The sequence below is a fragment of the Streptopelia decaocto genome, assembly GCF_964273445.1.
Source record: "Streptopelia decaocto genome assembly, chromosome: 21".
Lineage (NCBI taxonomy): Eukaryota > Metazoa > Chordata > Aves > Columbiformes > Columbidae > Streptopelia > Streptopelia decaocto.
In genome coordinates this window covers 6,962,141-6,974,586 of record NC_138676.1, presented here as the reverse complement: position 1 = coordinate 6,974,586, position 12,446 = coordinate 6,962,141, and the positions used below count along the sequence as shown (strand labels likewise).

Sequence of the window (12,446 nt, the reverse complement as noted above, 5' to 3'; positions counted from 1 at the left end):
TCCTGGCTCTCCAGGCAGGTTGGGAACTGGTTTGGTGTCTGCATTGGCAGTTTTCCCCTTCCTGGGGTAAAAGGCTGTTGAGCAGAGACAGTTGTAGAGATTTGGGTCACAGGGGTTTCAAGAAATCCTGTCAAACTCTGAGCAGGATGAGCTTTGGAGCCCAGGAAAAATGGAGATGGGCTGAAGGGTGTTTGTGAACAGTGGTGCTGTCACTGATAACAGTAACAGGGAACTCCTCATTCTCACTGGTGATTATGATGATGAACTAAAACTCTTTAATTTCATTCCTAACAGTCATTCTTACTTTTGAAAACATGTCCTACACCTCAGTAGTTGCGTCTTGAAAGAAGTTCTTAGAACAATGATTTTTCTCTCACTTTTTTTTTTTAATAATTTAAAGACTACAACTCTTGGACAGAATTACCCCAAACTCATCCTTCTTTCATAACTTTTCTTCTTTTTTTTCCCTGGTGTGCAGTGGAGGTGGTGTAGGGGAATATTTTCTTTTTGAGACAAAGACGGCCAAGGAGCAGATCCCAGGTCAGGCAAAGGCCCAAAGGAAGCCAGAATCTTTATGTGTGTGCACTGACACACACTGTCACCTGCATTTCCAGTCTCTGCAGTCCCAACCGTGCAGCAGAGTCTGGATTTCTGAGCTCCCTTCATCTGCCCTGTGTGACACGTGTAAAATGGAACTACCCCAGTCCAATGGCTGGTTTTGATTCTCTTCACAGCCTGAAGCACCACATGGGTCAGGAGACAAGCCAGGATACCCAACCAGGACACACATGCTCTGCTCTTACAGTTCAGGTGTTCCCAGGAATCTCAGCAGACATGTCACGCTGATATCTGGGTGCAAGGAGCTGGTCAAGGGTGTCGTTTCCATTTCTGTAATGATGGATTTGTGTCTGGCTGCTGTGCAGACTCTGTACATGGATGCTGACACCTCTTGAACAACCTGCTCTGAAAGGGTTAAGAACATGGGCAGTTCTTTCTGGAAGGTTATTAGGACAGCAAAAAAGACCCTGGATTGGGGCAAATGAAAAGGGATGCAAAAGTTGTGCTCAGGACTGTTTGAGGGCACTTGTAAAGCAGCCCTGCACCTCATGTGAATTATTTCTGTGGTCACAGAGATCCTGAGAGCTTTGTCTGAATTGAAAACATGAAGGGTCAGGAAGGACAGCATCATTCAGGCTGCGTGGGACCTCAGGAGGTTTCTTGACCAACCTCCTGCTCACAGCAGGCTCAGACCAGATTACTCAGGGCTTTATTCAAACACATCTTGGTCACTTTCTGGGACAGAGTGGGTGCGCACTCCTGGGTAACAGCTTCCAGTGCTGGACTGTCCTCATGACTAGAAAGTTTCTCCCTTTCTACAGCACCTTTCCAAACACAACCATGCAAATTGCTTTTTAACCATCTACTTACACACTGACATATACCATAATATCCCACCTTGGACACAATAATATTACAGAGGGTGATACCGAACGCCTTGCTGACTTCCAGGTACCAGAGCACTGGTGGACCACCACTGCTCTGCCCATGTCCACAACCCTGTCCTTTCCTCACAGAAAGCAAAGAGGATGGACTGGCACAACCTGCCCTGGGCAAAGCCCGTCACCTTCTCTTCCAGACACCCAGAAATGGGGTCCCAGTGGACATGCTCTGGGGCACAGCCCTTAGTTCCCCTGCCCACCCATTGGCCATTTTGAAAAGTGCACACACTGTGTGAGAGCTGCCAGTGGTCAGGGAGTCCCCCCAGTCTCCATGAGCTTTCAAAGATGGTGGAGAGTGGCCTCACTGTGACATGGTCCTGCTGTCCCAGCTCCTGGGATGCTGCCCCTGCTGTCCCATAGACTGGAGAGGACTGTGTTAGTTCCAGTGACCCTAACTTGATCTCCATCCACTGCTGGTTGTTCTCCAGATTCCTGCCTTTAGTCACAGAGGCCTGGAAGAACATGCTGGTGAAGAGGGAAGGCAAGGGACACAGAGAATATAACTTCTTTCTCTTATTAAATTATTCAGTGGCCACACGGTGTCTTTGTTTCTCCTTTAACTGGTCCTGCAGTAGTAACAGCTCATTATGGGGCCCTTGAATTGCCTTACAGGTCTGGACTGAGTTCTGATCTGGACTGTTGCTGTGCTTGGAGGCTGCTGTCCTTGAGACCAGATGAACTCACTCCTGCCACCCTGCCTGGCAGTTCATTCCATCCGTGTCACCGCTCTGTCTGCAGCACTGACAGCTCCAGCTCCCCCAGTCAGGTCCCTGGCTGAGGACATTGCCTCACATCTGGGCTGAGCCACCCCAGCTGTGGCACCAGCCCAGCTCTGACCTGCCACAAGAAACCTGGTACCAAGTGTCCAAGACCCATGTGTGCAAAGGCTTTGAATCAGAGCACAGACATGACATGGCCAAAGACTGATGAATGTCTCTCTAGACCTAGCAGTGTAAAACCAGAACAAAATGCCTGAACTCATTCAACTGAAGATATTCCTCCCCTTGTTTTAGAAATTAGATAGTTTGCTGTGACATTCCTGGTGTCCTGTCTAATGATGGGACAAGAAAATATGATTCTCATACCGATTTATTTTGTAAAATGAAAAATACAATGTGGGAAGAAGTGTCTCTGAAGAGGAGAGAGAATCAACATCACTGATTATTTCAACTTCGAAGTTGTGCCTCTGGAGCCCCAGGGACACCTGGAGGAGCCCAGAGGGGACAGAGAAAGGGACATCATGGACTGCTCCTGTGCTGCTGAGCAGGGCTGGGCTCCTGGGACACAGGGAGCTCATGGCAGCGGCAGCGCTGCAGAGAGACAGCTCTGCCCAGGAGCAGCTCCTCTGCACATGCAACAGGGCTGAGGGCTCTGCCTGCAGCACCGAGGGCACAGGAGACAGGCACAGAGAGGGAAACGCAGTCTGGGCTGGGAGGATGCTGAGAGGTCACTGGAAATGAAATCCTCTCAGATATGAAGCCTGTGGCTGCAGGGCATTGAACCTGCAAATCATGGTAGGATCTCAGATAGCTGTCACATTGCAGAGCCTGCGAGAGATGTAAGTACAGCTCTCAGAGATTCTCTGATCAGAGGGGAGGATGTGCTGCAGAGCAGGGATTGCCTTCTGCACTGTCAGAGTGACAAGAACTGAATGCTGTGTTCTCCCCAGGGTGGATGTGGGGTGTAAATGTCAATGTGCAGGCAGGGGTGCCCAGGGCTGTCCTGCAGAGCAGGGTCCCTGCACCCCAGGGCTGTGCCGGGCAGGGACTCTGCCGCCTGCCAGGGTCAGCGCTCAGCCTGCCTGGGAGATCGCAGCAACACTGAGGGGAGAAGCTGTGGGGGGAAGGGCGACCCCCAGCAGGGCAGGGTCCTTCTGCTGCTGGGTTCTCCGTGGGTCGGGGCTGCTCACAGCTCCAGCTCATTACAGAATATTGACAAGAGGAGGTTTCAAGGAGAAGAAGAAGACAAAGAGTACTGCAAAGATAAGGAACCTCTCTGAGTCTGTGTTTTCAGTCTCCTACTCTGGGGAATGTGTGGGGATTAAGGCCGTTCTTAATTTTAAACAAATACATGAGACACATGAACTGCAGTAGGTCTTAAAGAGAATCCTGGCATGCCTTGCCTCTCCTCTGCCTATGCAGAACCAGCATCACCTTGGCTGGACACCTTACACTTAATCTGCAATCTGTTTTCCAGCCTGCAAGCAGGAAGATGCCCCCAGGCAGTGCCCTGTGAACAGGCAGGATCTGTAGGGCCAGGGGGAGGGCACAGAGGGTGGGATGGTCTGTGAGCACTGACAGGGAACAGACATGGACAGGGAAACACCTCCCAGGGGGAGAATCTCCAGGCAGCAGGGAAATGATCAGAAATGATGGAAACCAAACCCAGAATGGTTATGGGAGGGAGAGGAGAGAAAAGTCCCTATGACCCCCTGCAGTGCAGATCCCTCCGGTGAGCAGCCCCCTGGCCTCCTGTCCCACCCAGCAAAGCCTCTGCCCTCAGGGCCGGGGGCTCCAAGGCATGAAGCAGCTCCTGTGCAGCCAGAGCTCCAGTTCCTCTGCAGAGCACAGGGGCTGAGAGCAGCTGCCCGGCAGTGTTGGTGTCTGGGAGGTGGCTGCACAGCTGGGGAAGGGTGACGCTGTCTGAGTGCCCGGCTGCCTCTGCCCTGGCCTCTCTCACCCCCACCCTCACCGCATTTTCCTTCTTGCTCCCCTGCTCTGGGTCACTGCTGTTGGGATCTTGTTCTTGCTGTCAGGCTCTCTGGGGATGGCAGTTTCAGCTGCAGAGTCACAGCCTGATCTTGTGGGTCCTTTCCTGCAGGTGTGTCCATGGGCACACGTGTCCCAGCTTTGCTCTGACCTGTGGGCTGTGGGCAATGCAGTCTGTGGGGCTGGGGAATGAGCCGTGTGTGTCCTGCGCTAAACGTTGGGTGCTGAGACCTTGGGAAAGGGTGAGAGCTGTCATGGTCTGGGGTGGATCCCTCTGCTCTCAGCAGTGCCTGGTGGCTTTTCAGGGTAACATGGGAGTGTGATCAGCCCCCATCTCAGAAAGGTGCCAGCCCAGGGCAGCTGGAGCAAGACAGAGGGACAGAGCAGCTGCCCTCACTCTGCACTGACCCACAGGCATCCTCTGGTCTCACAGGACTCGCTCTGTTCTCCCTCAGTGCAGCAGAAATGATGAGGGTTTCTGACACCCAACAACACTCCCCAGGGTGGGAGGGGAGAAGGAGCTGTAGAAACACCAAACCTCTCAAACTCAGTTTCTCATGCATGGGGGTACAGATGCTGACAGTCCCTTCTGCACCAGGAGCGGTTCCAGCTGACAAAGCTGAACCCCAGGACTGGCCCCTGCCCACCCAATCACACAGGGTCAGGCTGACTCCTCAGGAGCCCCTGGGCAGAGACCCTGCTCTTCATTGCACACTCATCAAGCACCGACGAGGGCTCCAGCCAGGACGTTCTCCTGGAAAAAGAGAAGTGTCTCTTTGTGTGACGGGGTGGGAGGGCCTGTGGGAAATGGCTTTGGTTTCTCCCAGAGAAGTCTCAATCTATACCTTTTCCTCCTATGACAGGTCCTCATGCCCCCAGGCAGCAAATGTCCAACAGCAGCTCCATCACCCAGTTCCTCCTCCTGCCGTTCACAGACACACGGGAGCTGCAGCTCTTGCACTTCTGGTTCTTCCTGGGCATCTACCTGGCTGCCCTCCTGGGCAACGGCCTCATCATCACCATCATAGCCTGGGACCAGCACCTCCACACCCCCATGTACTTCTTCCTGCTCAACCTCGCCCTCCTCGACCTGGGCTGCATCTCCACCACTGTCCCCAAATCTATGGCCAACTCCCTCTGGGACACCAGGACCATCTCATACTCAGGATGTGCTGCCCAGGTCTTCTCTTTTTGTTTCTTGCTTGGTTCAGAGTATTCTCTTCTCACCATCATGTCCTACGACCGCTACGTTGCCATCTGCAAACCCCTGCACTACGGGACCCTCCTGGGCAGCAGAGCTTGTGTCCACATGGCAGCAGCTGCCTGGGCCACTGAGTTTCTCAATGCTCTGCTGCTCACCGCCAATACATTTTCACTGCCCCTGTGCAAGGGCAATGCCCTGGGCCAGTTCTTCTGTGAAATCCCCCAGATCCTCAAGCTCTCCTGCTCACACTCCTACCTCAGAGAACTTGGGCTTCTTGTGGTTAGTGCCTGTTTAGTTTTCATGTGTTTTGTGTTCATTGTGGTGTCCTATGTGCAGATTTTCAGGGCCGTGCTGAGGATCCCCTCTGAGCAGGGACGGCACAAAGCCTTTTCCACCTGCCTCCCTCACCTGGCCGTGGTCTCCCTGTTTGTCAGCACTGCCATGTTTGCCTACCTGAAGCCCCCCTCCATCTCCTCCCCATGGCTGGACCTGGTGGTGTCTGTTCTGTACTCTTTGGTGCCTCCAGCAGTGAACCCCCTCATCTACAGCATGAGGAACCAGGAGCTCAAGGATGCCCTCTGGAAACTCATATCTTAGTGTTTTCTGAAGCAATAAATTGCCCATCTGCTTCTACTTAGCATTTTTAATGTAACTAGTTACAGGTCCCGCCTCTCATCTCTATTTTCTTTTGTTATTGACATTGGTTTTGATGTGATAATGTTGTCATCCCCTTTCTAAATCACTGTCTGCTTTTATTTTATAACCACTGGTTGTGTAAATGAGGAGCCATGATCTGTGTGTATTTAAACAAAATAAAGGGTTCTGTAATGACACTATATCACTATATCCTTCACTATATCCTTCCTGCAAGGCTTTTTGGATCTGCAGGGACAGTTTCTGTGATGGAAGAAGAAGAAAAGAGTCCATCCTGGCAGCCCTGCCAGGGAGCAGCAGCACTTGTTCTTCCAGAGCTGTTCTGGTTCCACTCCACACTCTCCTTCTCATCCCTGGTGTTGGTGCAAGGCCTGAGTGCTCTGGCAGCTTGGTCACCGTCCTGCTGTGTGTCAGTCCTGTGAGCGCAGGCAGGGACAGGCAATGGGCACTGCTGTGACAGAGCTGGCCCCAGAACAGCCTTTCCAGATAGAAAGATGATCTCCTCAGGGCAGTGCATGATGGTTTATATCTTCTTGCAAAGTTTCTCTCAAGCATTTTCCTATAAAAGTCATCCACAGATTAAACACCAGTGTACAGCTGAACAGTGTGTGTGTGCAGGGCTGGCACACAGCAGTGTCCTCTCCCAGCCAGGCTCCTGCCAGAGACCTGCAGGACCAGCAGAGCAGGGGCTGGGCTGTGCCCCTGTGCACTGGACACCCCACAGAAGGAGCCCCAGGTCAATCACCATGGACTGGCCCCTCACAACCACCATTATCAGTACTGGACTTTCACCCAGAGAATCTGTTCTTCCCTCCATGGATGGACACTCAATGAATAGTTCAGCAGTCTGTGTTGCTTTGTACAGATGAGATGTGAGCACGCACATCATGGATGTAAGGTGACATGAACACGAGTGAGCACAAACACCATCAACTGTTCCTTGGGGTTCCATGAAGACCTGTGGCACACACAAGGTCCTGAGGTTACTTCCTGTTGGAAGTAACACCCCATGGGAAACTGCCTGAAAGCAGCACTGGGTTGTGCTTCCTTAATTGAGCTCCCCGTGTCCATTCCTCATGATGTAGGACATCTCAGATTAGTGCAGAGCAGGGTGACACACCAGAGCTGAGGTGTCTCCCACCCCTTTGGAGTGGCAACAAGAGGCTGGAGGGACACTGTGACTCCTGTCTCTGTGTGTAAAAGGGACAGACTCTGTCTCTGAGCATCCCTGGGTGCAGAAGGAGTCCTGAGACCAACTCAGATATGGAGGCCTGATGGAACCCTGGCATTTCTGTGTGTGACTCCAGGAACAAACCTCAGTGGCCCAGTGAGATTCATCTCAGGTGCTGGGACAGGATCATTGCAAGTGCTCCTGTCTGCTCTGCAACCCTTGCCTGTGATTCTCGGTTGTGCTCTCAAAACTAAGACAAAGTGGTAAGAGGGTTTCCGAGGTCTTTGGAAAAGGCAGATATCAAACCCATCTGCATGAAAAGCATGAAGGAGAATTAACAGCTGGTCAACCTGCCACCATACCCAGAATTTTGCAGGGTCATAGACATGGTGTTCCTTGGTGTCCTAGTAGCCAGATCCATGATCTCTGGGCTGGAGAACTGGAAGCTGGGTGGGAAGTTGGCTGGACAATCAAGCCAAATGTCATCAGCGGTACAAAGCCCTCCATGCAGCCAGTTACTAGTAGTATCCCTCAGTGACCAGCACTTGGACCAACACTGTTAAACGTCTTTATTCTCCCTCTGTATGATGTGACGAGTGCACTTTCAGCTTTTCTGTGGATGATGCATAGTTGTGAGGAACCCTTGAACAACCTCGCCTGGTTAACCCTGCCTGGAGCAGGACAGTGAGACAAGTGAGACAAGGGCTCTCTTCAAACCTGACGTTATTCTGCGATTCAATGAATCTTTCCCTTGGAGAGGATTTTGAAGGCAGAATAGGCAGAGGAAGAATAAAAAGAATAAAAGACAGAAAAGGAGTTCTAAATGTTGTTAACAAAAATACAGCAGTTCCTCTGAAGAGTGTTTTTCAACTCAAATCCTTAGTAGAGAATATATTTGATAAATGTGATAAAACAAGTATACTTTTATCTGATTGGGTCCTGGGCCATAAAAAAGGTGATGGATAGTTATGGTATTATGAGTTCAGTTGTGTCTCAGGCACTCATAATCCAGTCAGAATCCTGTGGCTGTGAAGGGGACAGTGAGGCCAGTTCTGTCTCTGGAGGTGACAGCCCAGCAGCAGGGGCATGGCTGGGAAAGAACCTCAGCCTAAGTATGACAGATCCTACCCAGGATAGTGGAGACAGGTTGTCACATCCATCCCACCTGAGAACATGACGGGACAGCAGCAAGGACATGGTCGTATGAATCAGAGAAGCTGAAAGGCCAGCAGCACTCATGGGATTTAGGAGATCATGGTGAGGTAACTTCTCTCTGGTCAAGTGCAAGACCACATGAAGAATAACAGGCTGGGATCTCTGCTTGATTGGCAGTTTTTGAGGTAGTAAAGCTTTCTCAAGTAGTGGGAAAAAGCAGCAGAGAAAAAAAAACAAAGCCACCTAGTGCAGATTGGGAAGTGGAGACTGGATATCAGGAGGAAGAAATGTCGCTGGAAGGGCAGTGCTGTGGTGCAAGAGGTGACCCAGAGGGAGCTGGATCAGCCCATGGTTTGTGTTCCAAAGAGCAGCCAGTGAGGGTGCAGACACAGCAGTGAAGGTGCAGAAATGCTGGGGTGAGAGCAGGTGGGGAAGCGAGATGGGTGTCTGCAGCCTGCAGGGGAAGAGGGGCAGGGGTAGCACCGTGTAGAACAGCCTGTGGTGGAGATGGCAAAGGGCGCTGTAAGACTGGAAGGGACCCACAGAACCCAGGTCTGTGTCCCCTTGGCCAGGGCAGTTGTCTCTGCCACTGAGGCCCAGGAGAAGACATGTTGTCCTCATGGCACTGGGGCCTCGGTGCCTCCTTGCAGCCCCATGGGGAAGCTGGAAGTTGTTGTCCCAGTGTTGTCCTTCCCTGGGCCTTGCACACCCACATCCCACGGTCCCAGGAAGAGCCCTGAGCCATGTGTTTACATCTCATATGTACAATGAAAACATGGACTTTTGACCTAGTGTTTCATAGAATCATAGAATGTCCTGAGTTGGAAGGACCCACAAGGATCATCAAATCCAACTCCTGTTCCTGCACAGGACTCCCCACAGGTCACCCTGTGTGTCTGAGGACGTTGTCCAGTGTCTTCTTGAACACTGTCAGGTTGGGGCCGTGACACCTCCCTGGGGAGCCTGTTCAGTGTCCAGCACCTCTAGGGGAAGAACCTTTTTTTCATGTCCAACCTGACCCTCCCCTGGCACATCTTCCTGTCATTGAGTAGAGCAGGAATTTCAAGGATGTTTGAGGAGGTGCCTTTAAGATTTCACAAGTCTATGTTCTATAAAGACAGAGGTTCAACTTGTGAAGCAAACAAGGCTAAACCTAAATTAGTGTGATTAGTGTTTTCTAAACTCTGGGTACAGTCACTTAAGTGTATTTACAAATCTCCTTCTTGCCAATCTTCCCTTATATTCCCACACCTACAATTAGGGTCACGCTCAGTATGAAGCTGGAGCTGACATTTCTGGCTGGTTACTTCCGTTAGTTCAGATTTGCCAGGTACTTTGGTTAGTTTAGTTTGGAAGTTCCATTCTGTTGGGAGTTTTGAGTGAGTTTTTTGCTGTTCTGCAATTTTGCAGTTGGCCCTTGGGCCTTTTTGCTCTGTCTTGCTGGGATTGGTTGTTCAGGACCAAGGTGCTCCCTTCTCCAGGACTGGCTGTTCCGTGTGACTGGAGTTAAATGACGGATTGCACTGAGTATATTTTCTTAATTTAATTTAGTTTGATTTTTTATATTTCATTTTAATTTTTAAATTTAATTTCATTTAGTTATATACATAGTAGTAGTATATTATACTATTTTCATTGTCTTATTAAAATGCTATTTCTGAACCCACGGGTTTCTCCATTCCCTTCCGTTATCTTCCATATTGCACTTAATAGGTTGGGGGACTATGTGAGAAGCTATTGTGGTCTTAGTTGTTCGCTGTGGTAGAACATTCACAGGGAAGGATGGTAGTGGTCGAGAACTCTTGAAAATCACTTTCCAAGATGATGGCACTTTTTTTTCTTTTTTGTAGTGGGAAACAGCATGAGAAAGGAAAATCATCAGAAACTGCAGCTCTGGAGGCCCAGAGTGGAGCTCAGGATCAAGAAATGTCATTCTGAGCGCAGTGCTGTGGTCATTCAGAGGGACCTGGATCAGCCATGACTTTGTGTTTCCAGGAACAGCTGGTGAGGATGGAGAGACAGCAGCACAGGTGGGGACACAGTGGGGTGAGAACAAGGTGGGGAAGCGCATGGGGTGTCTGCAGCCTGTAGGGAAACAGCCACAGGTCTGGGACAGTGCAGGATGGACTGTGGTGATGGCCAAGGGCGCTGGCAAGGCTGGATGTCCCTGCAAGAGCCAAGGTCTTTGTCTCCTTGGCTATAGCTGGTGTCCCTGCGAGTGAGGCCTAAGAGGAGACACATGGTTGTCATGGCCATGGCACCCCATTGCCTCCTTGCACTCCCAGGAGGTGTCACACTATTGTCCTGCACTGGGCATCGCACTCCCCACAGCCCCAGGAAGAGCCCTGAGCCACACGTGAGGGACAGGATCTCCCTTCCCAGGGGCAGGGGCTCAAGGCTTGGCCATTGTCCTTCATCAAACAAGCCAAGGGCTTTCTCAGCATCAGAGCTGCTGCACTTTGCCTTTGCCTGATGCAATCACTGCCTCCAATTATCTGCTCTAACGAGTCCCTGGGGAGGCTTTGTCAGTAACAGGCCTCAGTGGGGCCCATTAATGCTTCAAGGTACTTTGGAGTTTGTTCTGACTTGGACTTCTTGAGGAGATTCTTCGGTCTGTCCTTGGTATCTGAGCTTCATGGACTCAGCACCAAATACGCCATGGGGCTCATTAAAATACAGAAAGCCCTAACGAGAGATGTTTCTTTCCCTAATTTTCTTCAAATCTTCAAGACTTGTAGAACTAACTAGAGAGGTTTCAATGGGACACTTGCTGATGAAGATTTCAAAGAAGATTTCAGAAAGGAGGGCTTTTTCTTTCAAGGGTATTTTCTGTCATTTTCCGGTGTATAGAAGAAGTGACAGCAGCATTCTACACTGGACATTGATCCCGAGGGTCTCCTGGAGACATCTGGACAGGCAGGAAAACAGTACCTTGAGGCTGGACACTGTATGGACAACCTTGCTCCTCACCCCCACCCCCAGTCTGCCAGTTCCCTCATTGGCCACCAGAGGTTGCATCACTTTTCCTCCATCAGACTTTTCCACTGAGCTCTGCAGGAGATGCTGCAGCTCCTGTGCACCAGCTCCACCTGCTCTCCTGTGTAAACACTGCACAGTTTAACAAACAGCAAAACACTTTCCTCAGCTGTGTGTGTAAGCTGGATCTAATGAGGTCCAGCATCCACAAGGGACACCCACACAAGAACTGGTTTAGACAGAGAGATAGGAAAGGATAGATATAAACACAATTAATGTGTTGACTGCCATGTTAATTAGAGCTCTGAAGAATGAGTCAAGTTTGTAACTCCCTGAAGCTCAAAGCAGAAACCGGACAGTTGAGAGGCCACTGAATGACCAAAGAGCAAGTGGAGGAGAAACCTGAGAGAACTGGGAAGGGCAGACGTCCAGACAGTGCTGGAAAGTTGTCCTTGGACAGGGACATTTAATCAGGAGAGGTGGGAACTCCTGAATGACAAGGGAGATGAAATACTAGAGTGTTGGTAATAGAAGTACAGGGGAAGACAAATATTTCTTCTCCTATCCTTCGTACACTTCCCCATAATTCACTTTTTGGCCTTTTTCTTTTAAATTTTAATATGTTAAAAAAAGAAGTAAACAAAAATCTCCAATCAAACAAACAAACAAACCAAACAAAAGAAACAAAAAATCCCAAAAAACAAAGCAAAACAAAACCCCAAACCAACTAAACAATAACAACCAAAACCAAAACAGCAACAACAACAACAACAGCAAGAAAACAAACCACAAACAAAACAACAACAAAAAAGTGCGCCTTTCCAGGCAGACATCAGTCATCAGCTGTCTCACCATAAACAGCCAGGGCCATTTTAGGGGCCCAGTGTACCTGAGGTGCTGGCCTGGGATTGGCATCTATCACACAGGACCTGGGAGACCAGAGCACCTTGCAGTGCAGGTGGAGCCTGGGCAGGGGTTCCCGGGGCAGCTACACTGGCACCAGGTGCTTGTGTCCATGGAGCTGAAGACATTTGTGTCCTAAATCCATTCCCAGTTCTGGAAAACTCTTTCCTTTTCAA

General features: G+C 50.3%; 2 protein-coding genes across 2 annotated transcripts in view; both read left to right on the top strand.

Annotated features, from left to right (window-relative positions):
* Nucleotides 1-4,784: 4,784 nt before the first annotated feature.
* LOC309448723 (olfactory receptor 14A16-like) overlaps nucleotides 4,785-12,446 on the top strand; it is a gene marked incomplete at its 3' end in the record, with an annotated part of 46,382 nt that continues 38,720 nt past the window's right edge. The window contains exon 1 of the mRNA XM_082070447.1: nucleotides 4,785-4,867. The remainder of the gene's footprint in view (nucleotides 4,868-12,446) is intronic.
* Nucleotides 5,094-6,008, top strand: LOC309448752 (olfactory receptor 14J1-like; the record flags this gene model as incomplete). Its single annotated transcript, XM_082070468.1, has 1 exon — nucleotides 5,094-6,008. One exon carries the CDS (start codon nucleotides 5,094-5,096, stop codon nucleotides 6,006-6,008), a length of 915 nt encoding a protein of 304 aa, XP_081926594.1.